At 43.6% G+C, this 25421-nt stretch overlaps 1 protein-coding gene across 1 annotated transcript in view; it reads right to left on the reverse strand.

The window, feature by feature from the left end:
* Nucleotides 1–927: 927 nt before the first annotated feature.
* The window catches only part of FGFRL1 (fibroblast growth factor receptor like 1), a 180635-nt gene continuing 156141 nt past the window's right edge, over nt 928–25421 (reverse strand). Inside the window, exons 4-7 of the mRNA XM_063924962.1 lie at nt 13276–13356; nt 12222–12506; nt 9926–10279; nt 928–5838 (exon numbers count right to left, since the gene is read on the reverse strand). Coding sequence (XP_063781032.1) covers nt 5438–5838; nt 9926–10279; nt 12222–12506; nt 13276–13356 — 1121 coding nt within the window. The 3' untranslated portion in view covers nt 928–5437. The remainder of the gene's footprint in view (nt 5839–9925; nt 10280–12221; nt 12507–13275; nt 13357–25421) is intronic.

The following is a 25421-nucleotide window of genomic DNA, read 5'->3' on the forward strand; positions in this document are numbered from 1 at the left end:
AAGCAAAACACTTCTCTTCAGCCAATTCATGGCAAGCATTTTACTAGTTGACTTGATTGCATCTACACAGTGCAAAGAGGAATCTGCTATATGTTAAGTGTTCTTGGAGGTTGATGTGTTTTGTCATTGATGGATTTTGCTACTGCAGAAACCTCAGTCTATGTATTACAGCTTACTAGACGAGTAACACTAGTACTGCTGTTATCCAGGAGTGTCTGTTTAGGAGTGTCTGTTTCATCATGAGGGAGTGTGCAGTGACTAAGGGTCATATTTAATTAGTTGCATTGAGCATTTTTCAGCAAATTACGGTAGGCAGATACTGTTCGCAGTGCTATAGACTGCAGTTAACGCGCAAATGGACCCCATCATATTTAGCTGCCTTTTGAATCTGCCCCTACGTATGAGAAATAAGGAGTGTTTGGAGACTGTTGATGCATTTTATGCCGTTACTCTCTAGAAGGAACATCAAAGACACTGGTGGGAGGGGTCAGAGCTCATGCTGTCATCATTCCAATGTGATGACATCATTTTTATCAATCTCCTGCTCCATAGATCAAGACAGAGGTTGGTTTAATGCACAAAATGTCATGTTGGAATTGTAATTCATTGTTATATTTTGAGTTGAATTAAGGTAGATTCAGCTTTAATTGTTTATTACCCCTTTTTGGGTATTCCATGTATTCATTTTCCAAGGAAGTAGTAGATAACAGAAGATCAGATATTTTTTTTTTGGGGGGGGGGATTTAAGTAGTAAAAAACAAAGTGAGTGTCTTAATTTACTTTTCTCAAATGTTTACTGTACAGTAATACTGCTTACACACTGTGATGTCAAAGCTATTGAACAGGGTGGACGGGTAATCCTCAGAATTATAGTATAAGTGTAAAAGGAAAACAAAATAAAAAAAAAGACAAGAGATCAACCAGATCTGAACCATAAGCAGATTTTATGAAAGCTCCATATGGCACATTTTATACACATCTTACTATACAAAAATGTATAATATACACTTTTACATGTCTAGATGCAAAAACAAAATGACATAAAAAGGGCGATTATTACACAGGATTTATTATAAGGCATTTAGCTTCATTAGATAAAACACGACCATTTACACACGCACACACAAAAACAAAAAAAACTTTGTCATTACCAAAAATAAAATCTTATAAAAAGATATTCTGCCCAGAAGTTGGGAATTTATTTTATCTGTACAAACACACCTAACAAAATTAGATGAATGTTTCCATATGTTTCATGGATGGTGTACGCGGTTGAAACTAATACCCCTTTCACATCGCACAAATAACCCGGTACCGACACGGCATATTGCTGTGTCGAACCGGGTCAGTGTGCGATGTGAAAGCACACTGGGCGATTTAGCGGGTCGCCTGACCCGGTAAATCAACCCGGTAAAAAAGAAGGGTTTTACCCGGGTTGATTACCGGGTCAGGTGCGGTGTGAATGGGAGCCGTGTCGATGCGACACGGTTCCCATTCACAAGATAGGGAGAGGCGGCGCTGGAGATGAGCTCATCTCCCGACGCCGCCTCCACCCCCGCCCCTGCTGCTGCTGCGGCCTCCGTTGTCATGGCAACCGACCCGGTATATTGCCGGGTCGGGAAGCCTGCAACGGAGCGCAAATGCCGGATCCCACCCGGTAAGTACACGTTTGTCTTACCGGGTAGGACCCGGCATTTGCGGTGTGAATGCAGCATAATATTTAATAACTGGCTTTACTGAATAGGTTTGGAAAAGGGTCTTGTGAGAATTCTCACTACGGAAATAAAAATATGTAACAACCCATTAGACCATGCTAGGCAAACGTACAATGGCCTGGTCGTCCTGGATTTACTCACCAGTTTAGAATGTCTGAGGAGATTTTATTCACATATTTGAGGTTGAGAACTTGCCTGCAATCCACATCAGCAGCCATCTTGTGCGCTGGGCCAATATTAGGCTGTAGACTAATAATTCTCTAGGAATGAATACCATGGGCCGTATGTAATGCAGTGCAAGACGGCCGAAGCTTCGAGATTCCAGCCAAACTTGTACTTTTTTTTTTTTTTTTTTAAGCGGCAATCATTTACAAAGTTGGTTTTGCCTTATAAATGATTGGCGCTTTATAAAAACGTACAGGTTTGTCCAGCACTCGGAGCTCCTGCAGTCTCGCACTGCATCACATCCAGCCCCATGTGTCCTCATACATCAAGCCTCAATATGCCATGCAATGTGAGACGCCTGTGCACTAGTGAGCCGCCAGGTCCTGTGTGACTCAGCCGGCGCCGGGTGACTTTTTGTTTGAAAATGCGTCTTGTTCGCAATGCGTTGCGACTAGGACACACCAAGAGACTGTACTGATCAATTTGATGTGCAGCACTTGTATATTTGTGTGTGACTGAATTTGTATATGAAGCACAATGGAACTTGGCGTGGAAAAATCCCATGACCGCTGCATTGTAGCACTTCGTAAACAGATGCAGACTCACACAACTGATACGTTGCAAATCAAATTAATTGGTGCAGTCTCCCAGGAGAGCACATAGCAGATAAGACACACATCGGGCAATAAAGCAGTGAAAGAGATATCCAGTGCTAGCAGCGTCACGGGGGACCTGGCCTGCCAAGAGTGGCTGTTTGGCATGCATGCATGAGGACACATCTGTATTGAGGCTGCAGTCTTATGAACATACCTTGTTTTTCGGCAGGGCGGCCCAGATTTGCAGAGCTTTAAAAGGGCATGCATTACACAAAGGTGGATGTATTGGGGGGATGAAATGTTGGAAGGTATGCATTGATAGTGGGATCACCTCACAACATGGCTGCTGATACCATGTGCGGCTACTGGAAAAATGTAAACACAAATAACAATGTACATTTTTTTTTAAATTATTATTAGAAATGAGTGAAAGGTGAAACATTATTATTCTGTGTGTGGCTTTCATTATACAAACAAAAACCATAGCCCAGTAGTTTTCTTTAAACAGACAAAAAGATCCTAAGGCACGAGGACGATATAACCATATACATATGTTTGGCTAGATACTAGCAGTGGCATTTGGCGTAATTTCTTAATCGTATGGTATGAAAAATGTTATGTCTCAATTAGAAAGAAACATGTGCTATTGTTATTTTAAACTAAAAAAAAATGTGCAAACATCTATTGTTGCTTTACCCCTCGATACAGTGCCGGTTTATTGGCTTAATCGGGTTGGAGATATAATTTTAAATAATTAGCAAATTGTTGTTTTGTGCCAAGAAATGCTGTTTCTAAGGGGTCTATTTATGAAGCAGTGAAAAGTGTGGAGAATTGAGCTAGTGGAGAAGTTGCTCATGGCAACCAATCAGCATTGAAGTAACATTTATCATTTGCATACTGTACAATTGTACGGAGCAGCTGATTGGTTGCCATGGACAACTTCTCCACACTTTTCACCGCTTCATGAATAGACCCCGAAGATCATCTTGTAGTAGGATTTTATCGTAAATAATTAATTAAATAAGCTTTCCAAACCCAGCCTCCCAAACCCGACTGGTCAGTTCTCTTCTTTCAGCGGACATAAGGGGTGTGGCCTATGAATTAGAGGTGTAGCCTATGGATTGGAGGCATGGTCAAGGTGAATTCATGAAATCACTGTATACATTTGGGGTGTGGTTATGAGGATACAGAGGCACTGATAAGTGTGTGCATATACTAACATTGGGAATGCTGACAGTCGGTGATCCGGCGCCGGTCTACCAGAGTGGTGTCGGGCTTTCAGCGTCAGTCACGTGACTGCCGGGATGGTGACGGGTATAGTTACACTCCAACACAAAAACCCACATCTATTTGAGAATAGTACAGAAGTTTATCTTGGCAAGAAAAAGGACTTCCTTTTATTATAATCACTGCTCTGCAGTCCCGCCACGGCTCTCAATATTTTGTCCACTAGGTGGCGCTGTTCTACTGCTGTCTGTGGATTATGGTTCTTTTTAATTCCACAGGGCAAGCATATATTAATAAATAGCGATTTGGAAAGCATTAAGTCTCTCTGCGAGAAATAGCTTCTGTCTATATATCCTGCTGGACCCTTGTAGAATAAAAAACTTTAACTAAAACCTTGGTTTATTTTAGTTATCTTTTTCCTTCTAGATAAAACGTAAATAGGTCTGCAGAGGCACACGCAAGACTCGGAGATTATTAGGATTCGGCAAATGTCTGATAAAGCTTTGACCTTAGCAACGAGGGAGAGTTCTGTACAGGATTGTCAGGATCACTGTTCTTACAGAAAAGTGTACAAAAATAAGACTCCAACTTTGTTGGCAATTTAAAAAGACTACAGTAAGGTCAATGTCATCCCAATTACTAGCCAACATCATTCCCCCAATACGGCAATACTTTAGTCTTTAAATTGACATTGTTATTTGCTACATTATTACACTGATGGAGTCGCATCTGAACAAATTCACTCGAAAAAAAACAAAAAACAAAAAATATATATATATAGAAATTAACATTTTGTTGAAAATAATATTTTACATAGACATTTTCTTTCTGCTTAACAAAATAAATTAAATATACATGGCTTTAGTTTAAAATCTATATAGAATTACACATTTTCTATAGTCACAAAACGCTTTGTAAAGTCTGTATCATTATAGTAATGATTATAAGGCATCATTGAAAGCCACTGAAATGTTATTGCTTGTATCGGCTGTAAAATATTGCTTTTCAAAAGTATACGCCATCTAGGGAGACAATATCCACATGGTTTTTCTAAGCGGTTGGGTTAAGTTAGATTAGATCAGAGAGGTCTTAGGGGTTCCTTCCTCTATCTTCTCTCTTAGAAAATAATAATAGTGGCTGGGAAGACATGAGACTTCAATAGGTAGAGTGTGGCTTTGCGATAAGATGATCACGGGAAGGAGGCACTTTAAAGGGACATGAAAAACACCCAAAGACTATGATATTGTCCATTGCTGGAACATGCTAGCTTATATCTAATGTTATGCATGACTGTCTGTCTACAGCAGCTCCTTCCACCGCTTCCTTCCCACTGAGCTGAACCTCTCAGATGCCCAAACCTTGACCAGACAGTCAAAAAAAGGCCCCAGCGTGACAAATTAACTATTGAGTGACCCTTGAGTGGAAGAACCGTGACCGATTTACATCCCACTTGCGCAGGAACGCAGTGCTTCTTTTTTTCTTCTTCTTTTTTTTTTACCCCCCAAAAAAACAAACACAAACAACATAAAAGTAAAAAAACAAAAAACAAAACAGAAACATTGTCCCCCGATTACAGAGATTCTTTAATCCTTCATGATTCCATTTCTGAGTTGATCAATGGCGTTGGGTTAACCACAACCTTCCGCTATCCATGTCTACTGGCAGTGTGCGCTGATCCAGGCAGTCTGTTTCTGAGGTACCGCTGAGGAAACGAGTTCTCCTTAAGTACGACCGTTAACACTGATAGTGAATGTGTTGGTGCTGGTGAACTTTGCCTTCTACGTGAGAGTGCGTATGAGTGTGGATATCTGTGTAAATCTTTGGGTACATTTTTGACACGACTCCGTTGGCCATAAGAGGTCCTTGGGGAAGTAAATGTTGCTGTTGGGCAACGTACTCCTCATAGTTTATGGAGGAGATACAGTCTTTATCCACTATTGGCGGTATGCAAACCCTCGGCTGCGGTCTGTGGACAGCTGTCGCTGTGGGAGGGGAGCAAGGCCTCTTCTTGGTCTGGCAAAGCCACAAAAGAATTGTCCCAAATATGAAGACGGCTCCGGCTGGAACGCCAATTATCACCGGCCATGGTAGACTGCTGGACGACCCGCTAACAGGTGCAATTGGAGGCTTCGGATCTGTAAGTTGCAGGAAAGTAGGCGAAAGGGATAAAAAAAAAAAAAAAAGGATAGAGATGATTAAAACCAGAAAAGGACAATGAGAAACAGATGTCAAGCATAGCTACGGACTACTAGTGCACTACGGTTTTCTGATAACAAAACATCTGCCAAGTAGTAACGCGCTCAGCCAACATATAAAGCCTTCTTGTAGGTGTCTCATTAAGGTCTTAGAGGACAAACAAACAGTTTGCTTTTGTTCGGCGCAGATCTCAGAGGTTCTGTTTTATTTTCTCTTGCCTCAATGTAGCAAGAATAAACCTCCCGTCGGCAACATGTGGTTTCAAAATACCATCGCTCAGCAGTGAGCCTCGCCGCCTAGCACAGCCTAGGAACGAAATGTGGTTAATTGTCTCTAATACCCTCCTCGGATGTCAACGAGCCAGAAGCTGAGACTGCGAGGTCCAGTTGCGCATATCTGCACATGCCAGATTCCACTCTGCCAGACAACACGATGTTCATCCAGTGCTTTCCATTTAATAGCAATCATTTTCTGGGACAATTTAGAGCACTCTGGAGAATATCTAGTTTATGGTATTACACTACGCAGTGGTTGTTATTTACCCAGTTCTACTCAAAATAATGGATCAATCTCAAACGATTCAGCTGTCCTGCTTAATTCAGTATCATGGATCTAAACATTTACATAAAACACAAAGCCGTCAAGAAAGTACTGATTATCTAGTCGTATATTGAGTATAAGAAGTATCTAATAATTATCGCATGTCTGTTTATTTATGTATAATTAATGCTGCTTCCACAAATAAAAAGGCAGGCAACGCCGTCTGCTGTGGCACTATAAATTCCAGCAATCCTAAGCAGCTACAAATGCTAAAAAGCCATAGATTGCCTATGTTCTAAAGGCTTCCAAACTTTTTTTTTTATTATTATAATGTTACAGTAAGAAAATTGTAAATGTTTGATAATTTCATGAATTAAAAATATGAAAGCCCAAATGCCTCGTAAGCCATAACAGACAATGGGGTATATGCAATTGCGGTCGAATTGCCGCAAATGTCGAAAAACGGGGCATTTTCGACAAAAAAAAATGTCGAATTGGATTCGACAAAGCAATATAGTACTTTTCGACAAAAAAAACGGCCGTTTCAGATTCAACTTTTTCAAATTCGACAGTTGTCAAATTCAACATGTCTGCACTGTTAAAAATGCGGCTTTTCGACAAAAGTATATTCAATTGAAGAATGTCGATTCGACAACAGTGCTTTTCAACAGTAATTTCGTCAATTTCATTCCGCCTCACTTTGCTGGCGGAATGTAATAAAAAAATGTAAACCACGGGATTTTTATTGCTAATAGCATATCTATTTATATTAGAAGGGATTATGTACTTGGTTTGTCTATTAGGAGACACAAGTATTATTTATAGATTTTGTAAAATAATTTTTTTTTAACTGACTAAAATAGAGAGAGTATGGTTTTCAGTGGGAATGGGTTAAAATCACGAAAAAAAATGCGTGGGGTCCCCCCTCCTAAGCATAACCAGCCTCGGGCTCTTTAAACCGGTCCTGGTTGTAAACATACGGGGGAAAAATTGACAGGGGATCCCCCGGATTTTTAGAACCAGCACCGGGCTCTGCGTCCGGTCCTGGTGCAAAAAATACGGGGACAAAAAGCGTAGGGGTCCCCCGTATTTTTTGAACCAGCACCGGGCTCCACTAGCTGGAGAGATAATGCCACAGCCGGGGGACACTTTTATACCGGTCCCTGCGGCCGAGGCATTACCCCCCCAACTAGTCACCCCTGGCCGGGGTACCCTGGAGGAGTGGGGACCCCTTAAATCAAGGTGTCCCCCCGCCTCCAGCCACCCAAGAGCCAGGGGTGAAGGCCGAGGCTGTCCCCCTCATCCATGTCCCAGCAAGCCTACCCCGCAAGCTGGTACTTGGAGAACCACAAGTACCAGCATGCGGGGGTAAAACGGGCCCGCTGGTACCTGTAGTTCTTCTGCAAAAAAAATACCCAAATAAAAACAGGACACACACACCTTGAATGCCGACACACACATACTTACCTATGTTGACACGCCGACTCTGGCCACGTCTCCAAGTAGAATCCGGGGTACCTGTAAATAAAATTATACTCACCCAAATCCAGTGTGTCCTGTTCTTTTTTTTGTAATCCACGTACTTGGCAAAAAAACAAACCGCATACCCGATCCACGAACTGAAAGGGGTCCCATGTTTACACATGGGACCCCTTTCCCCGAATGCTGAGACCCCCCGTGACTCCTGTCACAGAGGGTCCCTTCAGGCAATCAGGGAGCGCCACGTCGTGGCACTCTCCTGATTGGCTATGCGCGTCTGAGCTGTCAGACAGCGCATCGCACAGCCCCTCCATTATCTTCAATGGTGGGAACTTTGCGGTCAGCGGTCAGGTTACTCGCGGTCAGCCGCTGACCGCGGGTGACCTCACCGCTGACTGCAAAGTTCCCACCATTGAAGATAATGGAGGGGCTGTGCGATGCGCTGTCTGACAGCTCAGACGCGCATAGCCAATCAGGAGAGTGCCACGACGTGGCGCTCCCTGATTGCCTGAAGGGACCCACTAGTTGGGGGGGTAATGCCACGGCCGCAGGGACCGGTATAAAAGTGTCCCCCAGCTGTGGCATTATCTCTCCAGCTAGTGGAGCCCGGTGCTGGTTCAAAAAATACGGGGGACCCCTACGCTTTTTGTCCCCCGTATGTTTTGCACCAGGACCGGACGCAGAGCCCGGTGCTGGTTCTAAAAATACGGGGGATCCCCTGTCCATTTTCCCCCCGTATGTTTACAACCAGGACCGGTTTAAAGAGCCCGAGGCTGGTTATGCTTAGGAGGGGGGACCCCACGCATTTTTTTTCGTGATTTTAACCCATTCCCACTGAAAACCATACTCTCTCTATGTCCCCTGTCCATTTCCCCCCCCGTATTTTTATAACCAGGACCGGCTCAAAGAGCCCGAGGCTGGTTATGCTTAGGAGGGAGGACCCCACGCAATTTTTTTCTGTGTTTTTTAACTATTTTTGCGCCGTCTGAAAAGTCGAATCCAGGACGCACTTATCCGTCAATTGGTCCGTTTTTCGACAGCGGGACTGTCGAATTCGTGTTTTATTGAATATGTTGAATTCCGGCACCCGCCAGCCGGAATTCGACGGTCGAATTGAGTCGAATTTAAAAACGGGCAAAAAAAAGCCGCAATTCGCCCGGAATTGTATATACCCCAATATATCTTTCAAATTGCACCATATAAAAATTAAGTGTTACATGGATTTCTAGGGGTTAAGCGGTCAATCCTGCTACGTACACACATAGGGGCGGATTCAGAGTTGCACGCACACGTGGCCGCATTACGGAAATCAATGAGGATCTCTGGCTGTATTTAGAGTTGCAAGCATCTGTGCGACTTCTCCGCCCCCATGCAACCGCTTGCAAAACTATCTGTCATCACCATTGGTGTGCATTTGCAAAAGCCCTATAATTTGTACAAGAGACCTATCCGAAATACAGAGAGCTGTACACGCATAACTGAACAGCCTGCAATTCCCCCTACAAGCCCATGAAACACACTCAGAACAATGCAGCAGCGAGGGGGCATACAAATGAAATGCTCTGAATGACCCATAGTTGCATACAAACTGCTACGGAGCATGCACAACGCTAATGATTAATTATCCATCTACAAAACGGGATTTGCCTAGGACTGTGAATGAGCCTCACAATGACAAAAGTGGGCAAGATCTGAGGCCCAGCGGCCGACAGTTTCCTGCATGACGGGGGCCTATTAACACACACACACTGCTAGCAGAATTTGTAGTCATCTATCAGATGTCCATCTTTACCAATCTGATAATGTTACATAGACCATTATATTCAAATGGACTGGTCACCTAGGCACAGTGGAACCAATGCTCAGCCTATCAATTTACTAGGAACAAGTGACATCACCAAAGCATGAGCCACAAAATGGCTGCCTCGTATGTGTGTGTATGACAGATCCATTTTAAATGAGCTCTATTTTTTCTCTGTTTGCATGAGTTACACAGATTATGCTCACCTGGCAACACAGTCAGAAATGCACTCTTGAAACTGTATCCCATTGTGTTAGCACCGAGGCAAATGTACATCCCAGCATCCTCTTCTTTGGCCCGTGTTATGATAAGTTTATTCAAGTAGGAACCATCAGGCCGAGACCAGACGTCTCCAGTGGGGAGAACAATGAATTTCTGTCCACCGACATCGATGGTGGAATTGTACTTATTCTCTAAACCATACTCGACTCTCTTTAACCACTGGATCACTGGCTTCACATCGCTGCGGACCTTACACTGGAAAGACGTGGTGCCGCCAAAGTCCACCGTTGTGTTGACAGGGTGGTTCCCAGTCAGTATCGGTTTAGATCTTGTTCTCTCTGAGGAAAAAACAAAACAAAAATCAATGCAGTCGTTAAGTTAGCAAAGTGGTCACTGCTTTACATCTGCTAAGATGTGAATAGAGCTGTTATTTCGACTACAGCAAATGGATGACCGGTCATTGTCTTTCCTGTAGCTATTAATAGACAATTAAAGCAAATTTTCGAAAGGTTTCCAATACTGTAATTTGGCCTAAGTAACGGAATCAGGGTCCAATTCGGACATCCTGATAGATAGCAAAATTGGATGAAATCCGGCGGGAAAATATCTGAAACAACTCCGGCCTGCTAATTTAACGATTATGCATTATGGGATGTAACTAGCCAAGATGCGCAATATATTTGTGCTTGTGGACAACATTGCTGTAAAATTCCCAATTTGAATAAAGTTATTTTCAATGACCTCTTAAACACAAGTCTACAATCCTAGATGTGCATCAGATTTGCCCTTAAAGCACATCACCTAAACATCCGGAAGACTATATATATATATATATATATATATATATATATACATATCTACGTATCTATAATGGGTGCAGCTTGCCCATAGCACATGCTCTGCGCTCATTGCTTTACTTATCCCTATGCACGTCCTGCCAGAGACCCACCACATATTTCCAGCATCACCTGCGACTGGCCCCATATTCTTGAATCTGCTACTGCTGCCATATTTTTGAAGATATTGCCAGAAATCTGCGCATGTCTAGAAGGCTCTGGTATCTTTCTAACACTGTGTCCATCTTTAATAGTGTGGGGGATGCAGACGTCTGCATGCAGACCCCCCTTCAGTTTTAAAACGTCCCTGGCTCAATTGATATTTTATAATAAATCCTGTCCCTAATTGGACCTAACAAAGAAAAAAAAAAAAGAAGAAGAAGACGGAGCGTAAGAAAATAGGCCCTCATTCCGAGTTGTTCGCTCGGTATTTTTCATCGCATCGCAATGAAAATCCGCTTAGTACGCATGCGCAATGTTCGCACTGCGACTGCGCCAAGTAACTTTGCTATGTAGAAAGTAATTTTACTCACGGCTTTTTCATCGCTCCGGCGATCGTAATGTGATTGACAGGAAATGGGTGTTACTGGGCGGAAACACGGCGTTTCAGGGGCGTGTGGCTGAAAACGCTACCGTTTCCGGAAAAAACGCAGGAGTGGCCGGAGAAACGGTGGGAGTGCCTGGGCGAACGCTGGGTGTGTTTGTGACGTCAACCAGGAACGACAAGCACTGAACTGATCGCACAGGCAGAGTAAGTCTGAAGCTACTCTGAAACTGCTAAGTAGTTAGTAATCGCAATATTGCGAATACATCGGTCGCAATTTTAAGAAGCTAAGATTCACTCCCAGTAGGCGGCGGCTTAGCGTGTGTAACTCTGCTAAATTCGCCTTGCGACCGATCAACTCGGAATGAGGGCCATAGTGCGATAGTGAAGCAGATAAAAGTAGCATGGCAGGAGATGAGAACCAGAACTATTATATCGCCAATGGTGAGTGATTCCACACTTCATAAAAACTTATTTTTTTTTATTGGCTGCCTTTTGTTATTTTGATATATCTAATATTACTATATTTTAGACTCCTGTAACCCAGCCAAGAGGGGTCCAGACGAGCAGACTCATTGCGCGTATAAGCCACTAGGAACTACAGTGCAGCTTGTGTTCACCCTGGTTTGGGATTCTTTTTTTCCCTTTGGTTTCGATACAGTGAAAATGCCAAATCTGACATTAGGATGAGGTTTGATTCATTTTCCTGTCTGTGCTCCTGGTTTTAGTGTAAACACGTGTTTTTTTGTGTCTCTACACAGCTGATTCCTGATCGTTACCAGATGTCTCCTAGGTTTCCTCTTGTGAGCACCAGACTGCCGGCTCATGTGCTTCTCATTTTTTATACCAGAGAGGAAGAGAAAAGACTCCATCACTCGCTAGGCCGGCTCTGGTACTTACGTATAACTTCCACTTTGTACGTCGCGTTGATTTGTCCCACTCTGTTGAACACTTGACACGTGTATTTCCCGCTGTCTTCTGGCTTGAGGCTCTTGAGGTTGAGTGTCCATTTCTTCTTCTTGTTCTCCCCAATCTCCTGATTTGTCAGGGGCTTGTTGTCTTTTAGCCACGTGATCTCTGGTCGGGGATTCCCGCTGGCAATACACTTCAGTCGGACAGAACTGCCCACTGGACGGGCTATAACTCTCTTCCTCATTTTTGCTGGCTGGGTAAACCGAGGTCGGGCTGTGAAAAAGAAAGTGGATTATATTTCATATAGCCCAATATTAAAATATAAGCCATCTGCAATGTCAATGGTCCCAGCAAGAGTCTGTATTCCTGACCTGCCAATGGTCTAGTTACATTGTGCACTATTTCTCAAGATAGAGAAATATACTGATGGTTTTAGGCCTAAAAGATTCCATAGTCAACAGTAGGTCTAAATAGCATTTCCCCAACTCCAGTCCCCTGAGAACCCAAACAGTGCATGTTTTCCTGATCTCCTCACAGAATCAAAAGTGAAATAACCAGCACCACCTTTTGATCTTTTGAAATGCGTCCATCAGTAAATAAATACATCTGTGCACCTAAAGGCAACATTGAAAACGTGCACTGTTAGGGTTCACTGCGGACTGGAGTTAAGAGACCCTACGATAGAACCTGTAGCCCTCCAGTTACAGTTGTAGCTACACATCCCAACATTCCCTGCCACATTTTTACCATGCCCTGACAGCAAAACTGTGGCAGGGCATGTTGGGATGTGTAGTTCCACAGCAGCCGGAGTGTGACACGTTTGCCTAACCTGGCTAAAGAATAATATAGGTCATACAATTCATTTGTTAACTGGAATTTTTTTTTTAGTTAATCTTCTTGTGTTTAGATGGATGGGAGTAGAGACAGCCCCCTTCCAAACAGGTGGCATTGTCAATATTATATACGATATAAATATAAGTAGATATGCTTTATCCATTCCAATATTTAGGGGAAAACGAGAAGATCAATAGTGCCAATTTACCCCACTGCTTGTTGGAAAACTCTTCTAAATCTGGACTGTGCCCAGCAGGAGGCTGGTTGGGTTTTCCTGCACTGGAATCATCTGCAAAATATAAGAAAGAAAAACATTGTTACATTACGCACATTCACCATCAGGGATACAAAGGGGGACATAGGCCTGTTATTTATTCAGCAGTCCGGGCAACCTATGGATGCAGCTATAGCACAGGCATATAGACACTAGCACAACGTATAACATGGCCCATACAGCTGCATGTGGTTCTGTAGTACCCAGTCTGTTGCAATCATTTTTTTTGCAGATTTACAGTACATTGTTAAAGGCATCATCCCAACACATCCTGATACATGAGTAATGCGAATACAGAAATATTTCCTTATCTTCATCAACTGTTAATGCTACGTGTATAGACATTATCAAGATTGATGATGCAACATTACAGCGGATGCAGCCCACAGGGACTACATATGAACAGTGAAGCGAAGCAAAGCAAGCGCAATTTATTGATTATAGTCATGGCCTTTCCTGCCATGTAATTCTGAAAGGAAAATAACATTTTTGCAATATAGCACTGAACCAGGGGGAGGGGGTGTGGCCACATTGCGATGGGCACATGGTTACACCCTCAGGGGCTTGCTTTTGAAGTGTTAGGATGCCACTTACCCCTCTGCACTCACCCATTTGGCCTCAAATCAAGGGATTAGCTTTAAATTGAAGCATTTGCCCATACAGGAGCTATGACCTACACATACTGTATATAGGTTTTTGCTACATCACGTGCTGGTTGTCCAATGACGTGGATTCTTGGTATTTGCCCTGTGCCAATGCTACTACCACCTGTAAACTCAAGTGTGGCTGCTGCCCTGCTTGCTTATATATATTTATCCCTCCACGTGACTGGCATTCCCCACCACCACTTGATGGCCTGCCAGCTCTTTGATGTTGGCTGCAATGCTTGAAATGTTTTTCATCCTTTGAAGATGTTACTTTCCCCTGGTTATCCAGCCAACTATCAAATAATCCTGTGCAGTTACTGACAGGACAGAGGCTGCATCCCAAAGACATTAACACAGAAAAAACTACATGACAAGGCTCAGAATGTAGCTGTACACGGGGAATGAAGTGTGAGAGGGAAAAGCTCCACAGCAGCAGGAAAAGGGGTTTTTACATCCCAAACACTCACAAGACGTACGTCTCCCTTAGCAATGAATTGTCACTTTATTAAATGACAATATATTAGTTTATTAAATGAGAATTACGTCACACGCAGCCGCTCCCATTTAAAAAAAAATGGCGGCCACTAATGCGGCCAGATCTGAATCAGCCCCTTAATTCTGAGTTGGGCAAAGCAGAGGGCAGCCTCCAAGTTCTAACGTTCTCAGCTAAAATGAAACAATATTGGCCCCTCTGAAAATCAACCACACTCTATCACAAAGAGTGGTACAAGCCGCTAATTCTCATTCTGCATAGGATGAATTACACATTTTTCTCCTTTTCTGCTTTTTAACAGTTACAAGCAGCGATATTTTTGACAGGCTAATTTCCTTTCTTCCAAATCGGAAGTTCAGGTCCTGAAATAGCGCCAAAGAAAACTTTAATAAGTCCACTGGAAAAGGTATCATATTCAGCAGATGTTTTTACCTTGTGCTAAATGACAGGGGGCCTTTCAGTTTCAGCCTGTTCACACACTGCTCCTGTCTCCATTGGAATTGTATATGCACATATGTCTATGTGATTGCGGACTGTGCGTCTGATGCCGAACGCTCAAGAACTCTACTAGGTTACAGTTTACTGTCATTCATATTTAGGGGCAGCAAGATGAAGGGAAGTCATTTAAATAAAAAAAAAATTCACACATAAATGAAAGAGCAGCACAGATTGTGTAATGGTTAGCATTACTGCCTCAAAGAGGTCATGGGTTCGATTAATGTCATGGCGCTAACTGTGTGGAGTTTGTATATTCTCCCCATGCCTGCATGGGTTTCCTCTGGGTACTCTGGTTTCCTCCCACAGTCCAAAAATATACTGGTAGGTTAACTGGCTCCCAACACAATTAACCCAAGCGTGTGTACGTGTACATGCGATAGGGAATATATAGGGGCAGATGTATTAACCTGGAGAAGGCATAAGGAAGTGATAAATCAGTGGTAAGTGCAAGGTGATAAAGGCACCAGCCAATCAGCTCCTAACTGTCGATTTGCATATTGGAGCCGATTGGCTGGTGTGTTTATCACCTTGCACATATCACTGGTTTATCACTTCTTTATGCCTTCTCCAGGTTAATACATCTGCCCCATAGATTGTAAACTCCACTGTGGCAGGGACAGATGTGAATGGGCAAATATTCTCCGTAAAGTGCTACGGAATATGTGTGCGCTATATAAATAACTGGTAGTAGTAATAATAATAATAATAATAATAATAATAATAATAATAAAAAAGGACAAATAAGCCTGTACCTCACCAAAACTCACTTCACATATATTCATAATATATAGAAATTAACAATTGCATGGATTATATAACACTTGATCTAGTATGGTCAACGAATAACATTAGGTATACATTATTTGTATATTTAATATTTTTGGTTTAAAAAACAAACAAAAAAACCCCGCTTTGCACCTGCTGGTTATGAGAGGTACCACCGCTTGCTGTTTATTTTACTTTTTTTCACCACTTTTGTTTAAAACTTTTATGATCAATATTTCTTAACGGAGAAGACTCCGAATAACCGTATTCCTACATAAAAATGATGTTACCTTCACCTAACAAGGATTTCTGCTTTAGACTTTAGAAAGGAACTGAGCTGAACGTACAGCTGTTTGCAGAGCGTAATCTGAGTGTTTTCATGCTGCGCATGTTCCGGAACTGTGCACGAGCACGTACAGGTGCTGCAGGGCAGTGTGCTTTATAATTGCATCTCCACTTATAGCCAATGAGGCATCACTGAGCTGTAGCAGTGCTATATTAACTAAGCAACGTTCTGTACGGCATGTCTATGGACCTGCGGGCTATAGAGAGCACATACTGACTCCGCACAAGGTCGATGAGGAGGAAATAGATCAAACCTGCTGCAAAGTGGAGATGTTGCCCATAGCAACCAATTGCCTTCTACCTGACAATTTATACAATGTACTTTATAAATGCTAGTTACAACCTGATTAGTTGCTATGGGCAACTCCACTTGTCTACTCTTTAGGAGGTTTGATATATTTCTTTCTATGTGGTTTAAAGTCTTGATATTAGACGGTAGCAGGGTTGTCCAACAGGGACTGATTGAAAGAGCGGTGGAGTATGTTAAGACATTCCAAAGAACGTACCCAAACACACATCTGAAGCATGCAAATAGGTCCGGCAAGCGGGATCAAGCACATGTCCTTACAAATGACCTGGCCTATGCCACGCATGATGAACATTTCCCTAGAACAATGTCTCGCTTGCCGCCTAATTATCACCACCATATAAAACCTAACTCGGGCCTACTGTTTTCCTCTTCATCTCCTCTTAGGTGCCTTAATTTGTTCTAAGGCCATGCCAGTGGCTGCTACCACCTGATAGTCCCAGATCTGCAACGTTTGATGTCAGGGGCCTTGAAAGCCCCATTTCACAGACAATCCAGCTTTGCATAAATAAACAGAGTGACCCCTGAACTTAATCCTGAGACCAGAGCACACTTCAAAGGGAACGCTCGGGGAATGAAGCAATCAGTAAGCACCAGTGCGGCAGACCCCGCTCAACACTTCTGGAAGAACAAGGGGTGAACACGGAATAAAAGATAGGGAGGGGGTATAGAGAAATGAGGGAGAAAGTGATGTAATCCTGTCAGGCTTAGGGGAAGCAGAGTGAGGAAATGCTTTTCGAATAGAGGCCAGGCCTCGTTAGGGCCCACTCACCACAGCACAGAGGATGTCTCGTTTGGGGGATGTAGTGCGTGCTCAGATGTGAACAAAAAGGATTGATCGGGAGAACAAGGTGTAGCATATGTTTATGAAATAAAGCCTAAAGTGTTGGTTGTGATTTCACCTATGGCTACTATGGCTCTTTATTGTTTCATAAGCCCCAAAAACTGCATAGTGTGCCAAAATGTACCTTCCAGCCAGAGAAATGAAAATAGAAAATGAAACCTGCGATGTGATTGTTGGCTGATATACAGGCCGTTAGGGCACAGTGCACCGTTTTAGGAAATAAGCATTAAACTACAGTAGTGCACATATACTTTGTTCACAATCAATTTTGCGTCACTGCAGTGCTGCTCTAAATGTATTAAGCTTTAACAAGAGATAAAGTGGAGATGGATAAAGAGTGATAAATGACCAGCCAATCAGCTCCTAACTACCATGTCACATGCTGTGTTTGAAAAATGACAGTTAGAAGCTGATTGGCTGGTCAACTGTCATTTTTCAAACAGAATGTGACATGGCAGTTAGGAGCTGATTGGCTGGTCATTTATCAGTCTTTATCGGTCTCCATTTTATAACTCTTAAGGCTTAATACATTTGGGCCCCCCACCCACTACAGTATTTTGCAATGCGATAACAGCAGTTCACTTATTACTGCGTTGAAGGAATAATAAAAATAAGGCAGTATTAGAGGACTGATAATTCAGTTGATGTGAATGCTCTCAATGGGATATGGATCATTAGGTCAACCCTACTTAGGGTCGAAAGTCACTAGGTCGACCCAAGATGGTTGACATGGAAATGGTCAACATAGTCAAAAGGTTGACAGGGTCATCAGCTCAACAGGTAAAAAATGGACACTGGCAAAGCTCGACAGGTACAAAAAAAGGTTGACACATGAAAAGGTCGACATGAAAAATGGTCGACAAAAAGTCAACAACATTTTGGGGTCAATTCTATTCGGCAACTAAAGAATAGCGCCGGGAATTAGCTCCCGACGCTATTCAATTCTGCTACTAGCTACTAGCAAAAGTGCTGCCTCGCGGCCGGCGCGAGGCTGATTCTGTCGGGAATCAGCCTCGCGCCGGGTAGTTAAGTCGGAGAATGCCCGTTCTCCCGACAAAACTACCTGTTAAGTCGGCGAGAACGGGACATCGCCGACTTAACTTTAGCTGAATTGAATAGCGTCGGGAGCTAATTCCCGGCGCTATTCTTTAGTTGCCGAATAGAATTGACCCCTTTGTTATTTGGTGTCGTATTCAGCATCAAAGCACACGGAACCCCAATTAGTGCAATGCTTCGCTTTCCATGCTTCAGGCAAGGTACCTCGCTCCGCTACGGCTACGCTCGGCACAGGTTACTATTCCCAATCGTAGTGAAACAAAATGCAAAAAAACCCTAAAAACTGTGTCGACCATATGAGGTCGACCTGTCATCATGATACCCCGCAGGGTGAAAAACGATGTCAGTTGGGTAATTTGATGGTTTATGTTGTCAATTTCACAGCAAAACCTCAGGATGCTGGCTAAAATGACCAGGGAATTAAGGCATGCAAGTATTGCACTAAGCATATGAATTAAGAAAAAGAAAGAAAAAAAAGAGAAAAAAAAAAAAGAAAAAGGAGGAAGACGTCCATCTCCGGTTAATGGTTTACCCGCATGAGAAATCTACTTCTACATTGTGTGGGACAAAAAAGGCTTTGTTTCTAAATTTTAGCAGAGCCATTAAAACGGATTAGTTCACACCACATATTTACTATTAAGAACATACATTTAGGTCCTAATAAGGTTGAATAACGAACGTCTAGAATATATTAAATGCTGCATTGTGAATAGTGAGAAATTACCGAATTAAGGGTTTGTTTGGGAGGAAAGGATGGAAGAGCAAATAATGGAAGGCTGTAGTGTGCGGAATACTGAACAAAAATGAAATGGCAATGTTTATTTGAGTGATGGGCAATTGGCGGCCCCAGGGCCACATGCTGTTTTCCGTGCCCTTCCTACTTTATTGCCAGAGTCATTTGTTATAGCTGGTAACACTGGTTGATCTTAGATTACAGTTGCTGCTGCATTTGATGAATGAATCTCCTCTGCTAATAAAAGATATATGAATAAGATCTTACATGCCCACAAAAATCCTGGGCTTGGAATAGCTAGCTATAACTCACTGCTCCAGCTAGGAAGCGTAGTGTGCGACACTAAAGAACGGCTACATTTGAGGAGACACTGGAGTCAGGTGATGTATAGTCTTGAGCTGGTTTCTGGCTCAGTCAGTCACATCTGTCTAAACTCTAAGAAAATGTGTTAAAAACAAAAAGAGAATTTCTTTTGTGGTAGTCAGGTCATGAACCCAGCAGATAGGAACGTAGAATGGAACTGAGGGAAGGCTCATTGCTCTCAGTCCAGATTGTATTATTCTTTTTCACATCAATGATGAAACAGATAATATTGGAGTAGGAATTTGAGATCAGACTGGGAGGGCCGAATCAGTGTAGTAGAAGACCAGGACAGTTTGTTTCCATGGTTACAAATGCTGCCAAGTTAGGTCAGATAATCTAAATTTATTGGTCAAGCGCCAACAATTGTGTGTGTCTGAGTTCTTAACAGGAGATTTCAGGCAGAAGTCCTAGTTATTCCACTGCAGTAGCCAGTGTAAGTATTTTCACTAGGCTACAGTCATGTGCTTCTGAGCTTTTGAAAACTGCGGTACTGCACAAAACATAGTCTATGCTTTTGTACAAGATCACAAGGCCACTGAGTAGACGCGATGTAGTGTTGGACATTCCAGTGCATTAACCAGAAGCCTTCACCCACTCTCTCGGAATCCGGTCACTCGTAGGTCCTGCTGGTCAACCCTAGAAGTGAATTTGTGAAGATTAATCTACAAAGAGGTTGGGATTTTCCAGGGTGGCAAGTTACATCTGTCACAGTAGAGGACACCGCTGCCCGCAGCGTAACCCTCATCTTGCCTCAAAGCTTTCATCACCCAAATCACTTTCCATCAAACGTGCCACCAACTTTGTGAGTAGGTGAGGTCTTCTAACGGGCAGTACGTATTGATAGCACATACATGGGAGTCTTCCCTCTTCGTTTGCACATACTATACTACAGCTGCTGAAAGTAACCCTAGCAAACATCAAGGGGAACAGGAGGCTTTAATGAATTAAAATATTTTAAATACTGGCTACTCATCGTTCCCTTTGAAACTAATACCCGGCCTTGGATTGGACTACATAGAGACTACCGCAGTCTTTCCATACCATAGCCCCAAAAAGTTCAGAGGGAAATACATTGTTTTACAGTAGTGCCGGCCTGTAATATCCAATAACTTCTCACTTGCAAGCACAAACGACAACATAACTTTACTAGTGACTTATAATAACAACCACTGCTGGTGCCTCATGTACAGGGCTCAATTTCTTCGCTAAGAAAAGTAAGGAAGGCGCGGGTTTACAGATCAATCCTTTGTTATTTCTGTTACTATGGATAGTTTATAAACAAGTACAAAATGTGCACGATGTGGTGGCCCACGATGCTTACTATACAATAATACGTAGTTAACTACATACAACATACATACATATATATTTATTTTCCCACAGAGTGTAAAACATGCACGTTGTCAGCTGTGCAGTGTCATGTTTGTCATGCTCTACATTCTAGGCATATCCCCGAAACGCCAGATGTATATCCTTGTATATGGTTATAAATATTGCTATGTATATAGTTATACTGTAAGAAGGTGACCTTACAGTATGATTATATAAAGAATTCACTTTTTCTAGCCACATCCGTTTCACGGAAGAGCTATGGGATATGGAACCATATTATTCTAACCAGTTCTGGAACGGCAAAGACAAATGTTGAATTTTCCGAATGGCGTTTCACTTCCAAGATCCTTATGAAACAGGACTAGCAGGTGATTCCAACCTCAGCGGACAGCGCTAGGTCCTTGGGGCATATAGGTAAACCGGTCCTGGACGTTTGGTCAACACACACATGCAGTAATTTGCAACTAACTAGTTAAAAAGAGTGCGTGCTGACAGCTATTGTGACTGGGGATTGGTAAAAAATGTATAAAAGTTTCATTAGAGATATTAATAAGAAATCTGTAGTAATATATTAAAAGGGGATAAACAAAAACATCACAATTTGATGATCAGACTTGCAATATACAGTGTCATAAGTACTTGTTACTTAGGCCTATACTAACAAACTGATAACATACTTATACATGGATAATTGAGTTATATGCTGATCATGTGCATTTGGAGAAGGGATAGGGACTTGATGTTTCAAACACAGATATTACATAAAGAAGAGATTACAGATGTTGGCTATAAATAGAGAGACATTTAAAGAATCTAAAAAGTGCTACATATATATATATATATATATATATATGTATATATAATAAGAATTTACTTACCGATAATTCTATTTCTCGTAGTCCGTAGTGGATGCTGGGGACTCCGTCAGGACCATGGGGAATAGCGGCTCCGCAGGAGACAGGGCACAAAAGTAAAAGCTTTAGGATCAGGTGGTGTGCACTGGCTCCTCCCCCTATGACCCTCCTCCAAGCCTCAGTTAGGATACTGTGCCCGGACGAGCGTACACAATAAGGAAGGATTTTGAATCCCGGGTAAGACTCATACCAGCCACACCAATCACACTGTACAACCTGTGATCTGAACCCAGTTAACAGCATGATAACAGCGGAGCCTCTGAAAAGATGGCTCACAACAATAATAACCCGATTTTTGTAACAATAACTATGTACAAGTATTGCAGACAATCCGCACTTGGGATGGGCGCCCAGCATCCACTACGGACTACGAGAAATAGAATTATCGGTAAGTAAATTCTTATTTTCTCTGACGTCCTAAGTGGATGCTGGGGACTCCGTCAGGACCATGGGGATTATACCAAAGCTCCCAAACGGGCGGGAGAGTGCGGATGACTCTGCAGCACTGAATGAGAGAACTCCAGGTCCTCCTTAGCCAGGGTATCAAATTTGTAGAATTTTTCAAACGTGTTTGCCCCTGACCAAGTAGCAGCTCGGCAAAGTTGTAAAGCCGAGACCCCTCGGGCAGCCGCTCAAGATGAGCCCACCTTCCTTGTGGAATGGGCATTTACATATTTTGGCTGTGGCAGGCCTGCCACAGAATGTGCAAGCTGAATTGTACTACACATCCAACTAGCAATCGTCTGCTTAGAAGCAAGAGCACCCAGTTTTTTGGGTGCATACAGGATAACAGCAAGTCAGTTTTCCTGACTCCAGCCGTCCTGGAAACCTATATTTTCAGGGCCCTGACAACATCTAGCAACTTGGAGTCCTCCAAGTCCCTAGTAGCCGCAGGTACCACAATAAGCTGGTTCAGGTGAAACGCTGACACCACCTTAGGGAGAAACTGGGGACGAGTCCGCAGCTCTGCCCTGTCCGAATGGACAATCAGATATGGGCTTTTGTGAGACAAAGCCGCCAATTCTGACACTCGCCTGGCCGAGGCCAGGGCCAACAGCATGGTCACTTTCCATGTGAGATATTTCAAATCCACAGATTTGAGCGGTTTAAACCAATGTGATTTGAGGAATCCCAGAACTACGTTGAGATCCCACAGTGCCACTGGAGGCACAAAAGGGGGTTGTATATGCAGTACTCCCTTGACAAACTTCTGGACTTCAGGAACTGAAGCCAATTCTTTCTGGAAGAAAATCGACAGGGCCGAAATTTGAACCTTAATGGACCCCAATTTGAGGCCCATAGACACTCCTGTTTGTAGGAAATGCAGGAATCGACCGAGTTGAAATTCCTCCGTGGGGGCCTTCCTGGCCTCACACCATGCAACATATTTTCGCCAAATGCGGTGATAATGTTGTGCGGTCACCTCCTTCCTGGCTCTGACCAGGGTAGGGATGACCTCTTCCGGAATGCCTTTTTCCCTTAGGATCCGGCGTTCAACCGCCATGCCGTCAAACGCAGCCACGGTAAGTCTTGGAACAGACATGATCCTTGCTGAAGCAAGTCCCTTCTTAGTATCTCTTGAAGTTCCGGGTACCAAGTCCTTCTTGGCCAATCCGGAGCCACGAGTATAGTTCTTACTCCTCTCCGTCTTACAATTTTCAGTACCTTGGGTATGAGAGGCAGAGGAGGGAACACATACACCGACTGGTACGCCCACGGTGTTACCAGAGCGTCCCAGCTATTGCCTGAGGGTCTCTTGACCTGGCGCAATACCTGTCCAGTTTTTTGTTCAGACGGGACGCCATCATGTCCACCTTTGGTCTTTCCCAACGGTTCACAATCATGTGGAAGACTTCCAGATGAAGTCCCCACTCTCCCGGGTGGAGGTCGTTCCTGCTGAGGAAGTCTGCTTCCCAGTTGTCCACTCCCGGAATGAACACCGCTGACAGTGTTATCACATGATTTTTCGCCCAGCGAAGAATCCTTGCTGCCATTGCCCTCATGCTTCTTGTGCCGCCCTGTCTGTTTACGTGGGCGACTGCCGTGATGTTGTCCGACTGGATCAGCACCGGTTGACTTTGAAGCAGAGGTCTTCCTAGGCTCAGAGCATTGTAAATTGTCCTTAGCTCCAGTATATTTATGTGGAGAGAAGTCTCCAGACTTGACCACACTCCTTGGAAATTTCTTCCCTGTGTGACTGCTCCCCAGCCTCTCAGGCTGGCATCCGTGGTCACCAGAACCCAGTCCTGAATGCCGAATGTGCTGCCCTCTAGTAGATGAGCACTCTGCAGCCACCACAGAAGAGACACCCTTGTCCTTGGAGACAGGATTATCCGCTGATGCATCTAAAGATGCGATCCGGACCATTCGTCCAGCAGATCCCACTGAAAAATTATTGCGTGAAATCTGCCGAATGGAATCGCTTCGTAAGAAGCCACCATTTTTCCCAGGACTCTTGTGCATTGATGCACTGACACTTGGCCTGGTTTTAGGAGGTTTCTGACTAGCTCGGATAACTCCCTGGCTTTCTCCTCCGGGAGAAACACCTTTTTCTGGACTGTGTCCAGAATCATCCCTAGGAACAGCAGACGTGTCGTCGGAAACAGCTGCGATTTTGGAATATTTAGAATCCACCCGTGCTGTCGTAGAACTACTTGAGATAGTGCTACTCCGACCTCCAACTGTTCTCTGGACCTTGCCCTTATCAGGAGATCGTCCAAGTAAGGGATAATTAAGACGCCTTTTCTATGAAGAAGAATCATCATTTCGGCCATTACCTTGGTAAAGACCCGGGGTGCCGTGGACAATCCAAACGGCAGCGTCTGAAACTGATAGTGACAGTTCTGTACCACGAACCTGAGGTACCCTTGGTGAGAAGGGCAAATTGGGACATGGAGGTAAGCATCCTTGATGTCCAGGGACACCATATAGTCCCCTTCTTCCTGGTTCGCTATCACTGCTCTGAGTGACTCCATCTTGATTTGAACCTTTGTATGTAAGTGTTCAAAGATTTCAGATTTAGAATAGGTCTCACCGAGCCGTCTGGCTTCAGTACCACAATATAGTGTGGAATAATACCCCTTTCCTTGTTGTAGGAGGGGTACTTTGATTTTCACCTGCTGGGAATACAGCTTGTGAATTGTTTCCAATACTGCCTCCCTGTCGGAGGGAGACGTTGGTAAAGCAGACTTCAGGAACCTGCGAGGGGGAGACGTCTCGAATTTCCAATCTGTACCCCTGGGATACTACTTGTAGGATCCAGGGGTCCACTTGCGAGTGAGCCCACTGCGCGCTGAAACTCTTGAGACGACCCCCCACCGCACCTGAGTCCGCTTATACGGCCCCAGCGTCATGCTGAGGACTTGGCAGAAGCGGTGGAGGGCTTCTGTTCCTGGGAAGGGGCTGCCTGCTGCAGTCTTCTTCCCTTTCCTCTACCCCTGGGCAGATATGACTGGCCTTCCATGTGCCGTTTGGAATCTGCATCACCTGACCACTGTCGTGTCCATAAACATCTTCTGGCAGATATGGACATCGCACTTACTCTTGATGCCAGAGTGCAAATATCCCTCTGTGCATCTCGCATATATAGAAATGCATCCTTTAAATGCTCTATAGTCAATAAAATACTGTCCCTGTCAAGGGTATCAATATTTTCAGTCAGGGAATCCGACCAAGCCACCCCAGCGCTGCACATCCAGGCTGAGGCGATCGCTGGTCGCAGTATAACACCAGTATGTGTGTATATACTTTTTAGGATATTTTCCAGCCTCCTATCAGCTGGCT

This window comes from Pseudophryne corroboree, chromosome 1 (genome assembly GCF_028390025.1).
Source record: "Pseudophryne corroboree isolate aPseCor3 chromosome 1, aPseCor3.hap2, whole genome shotgun sequence".
NCBI classification, from domain to species: domain Eukaryota; kingdom Metazoa; phylum Chordata; class Amphibia; order Anura; family Myobatrachidae; genus Pseudophryne; species Pseudophryne corroboree.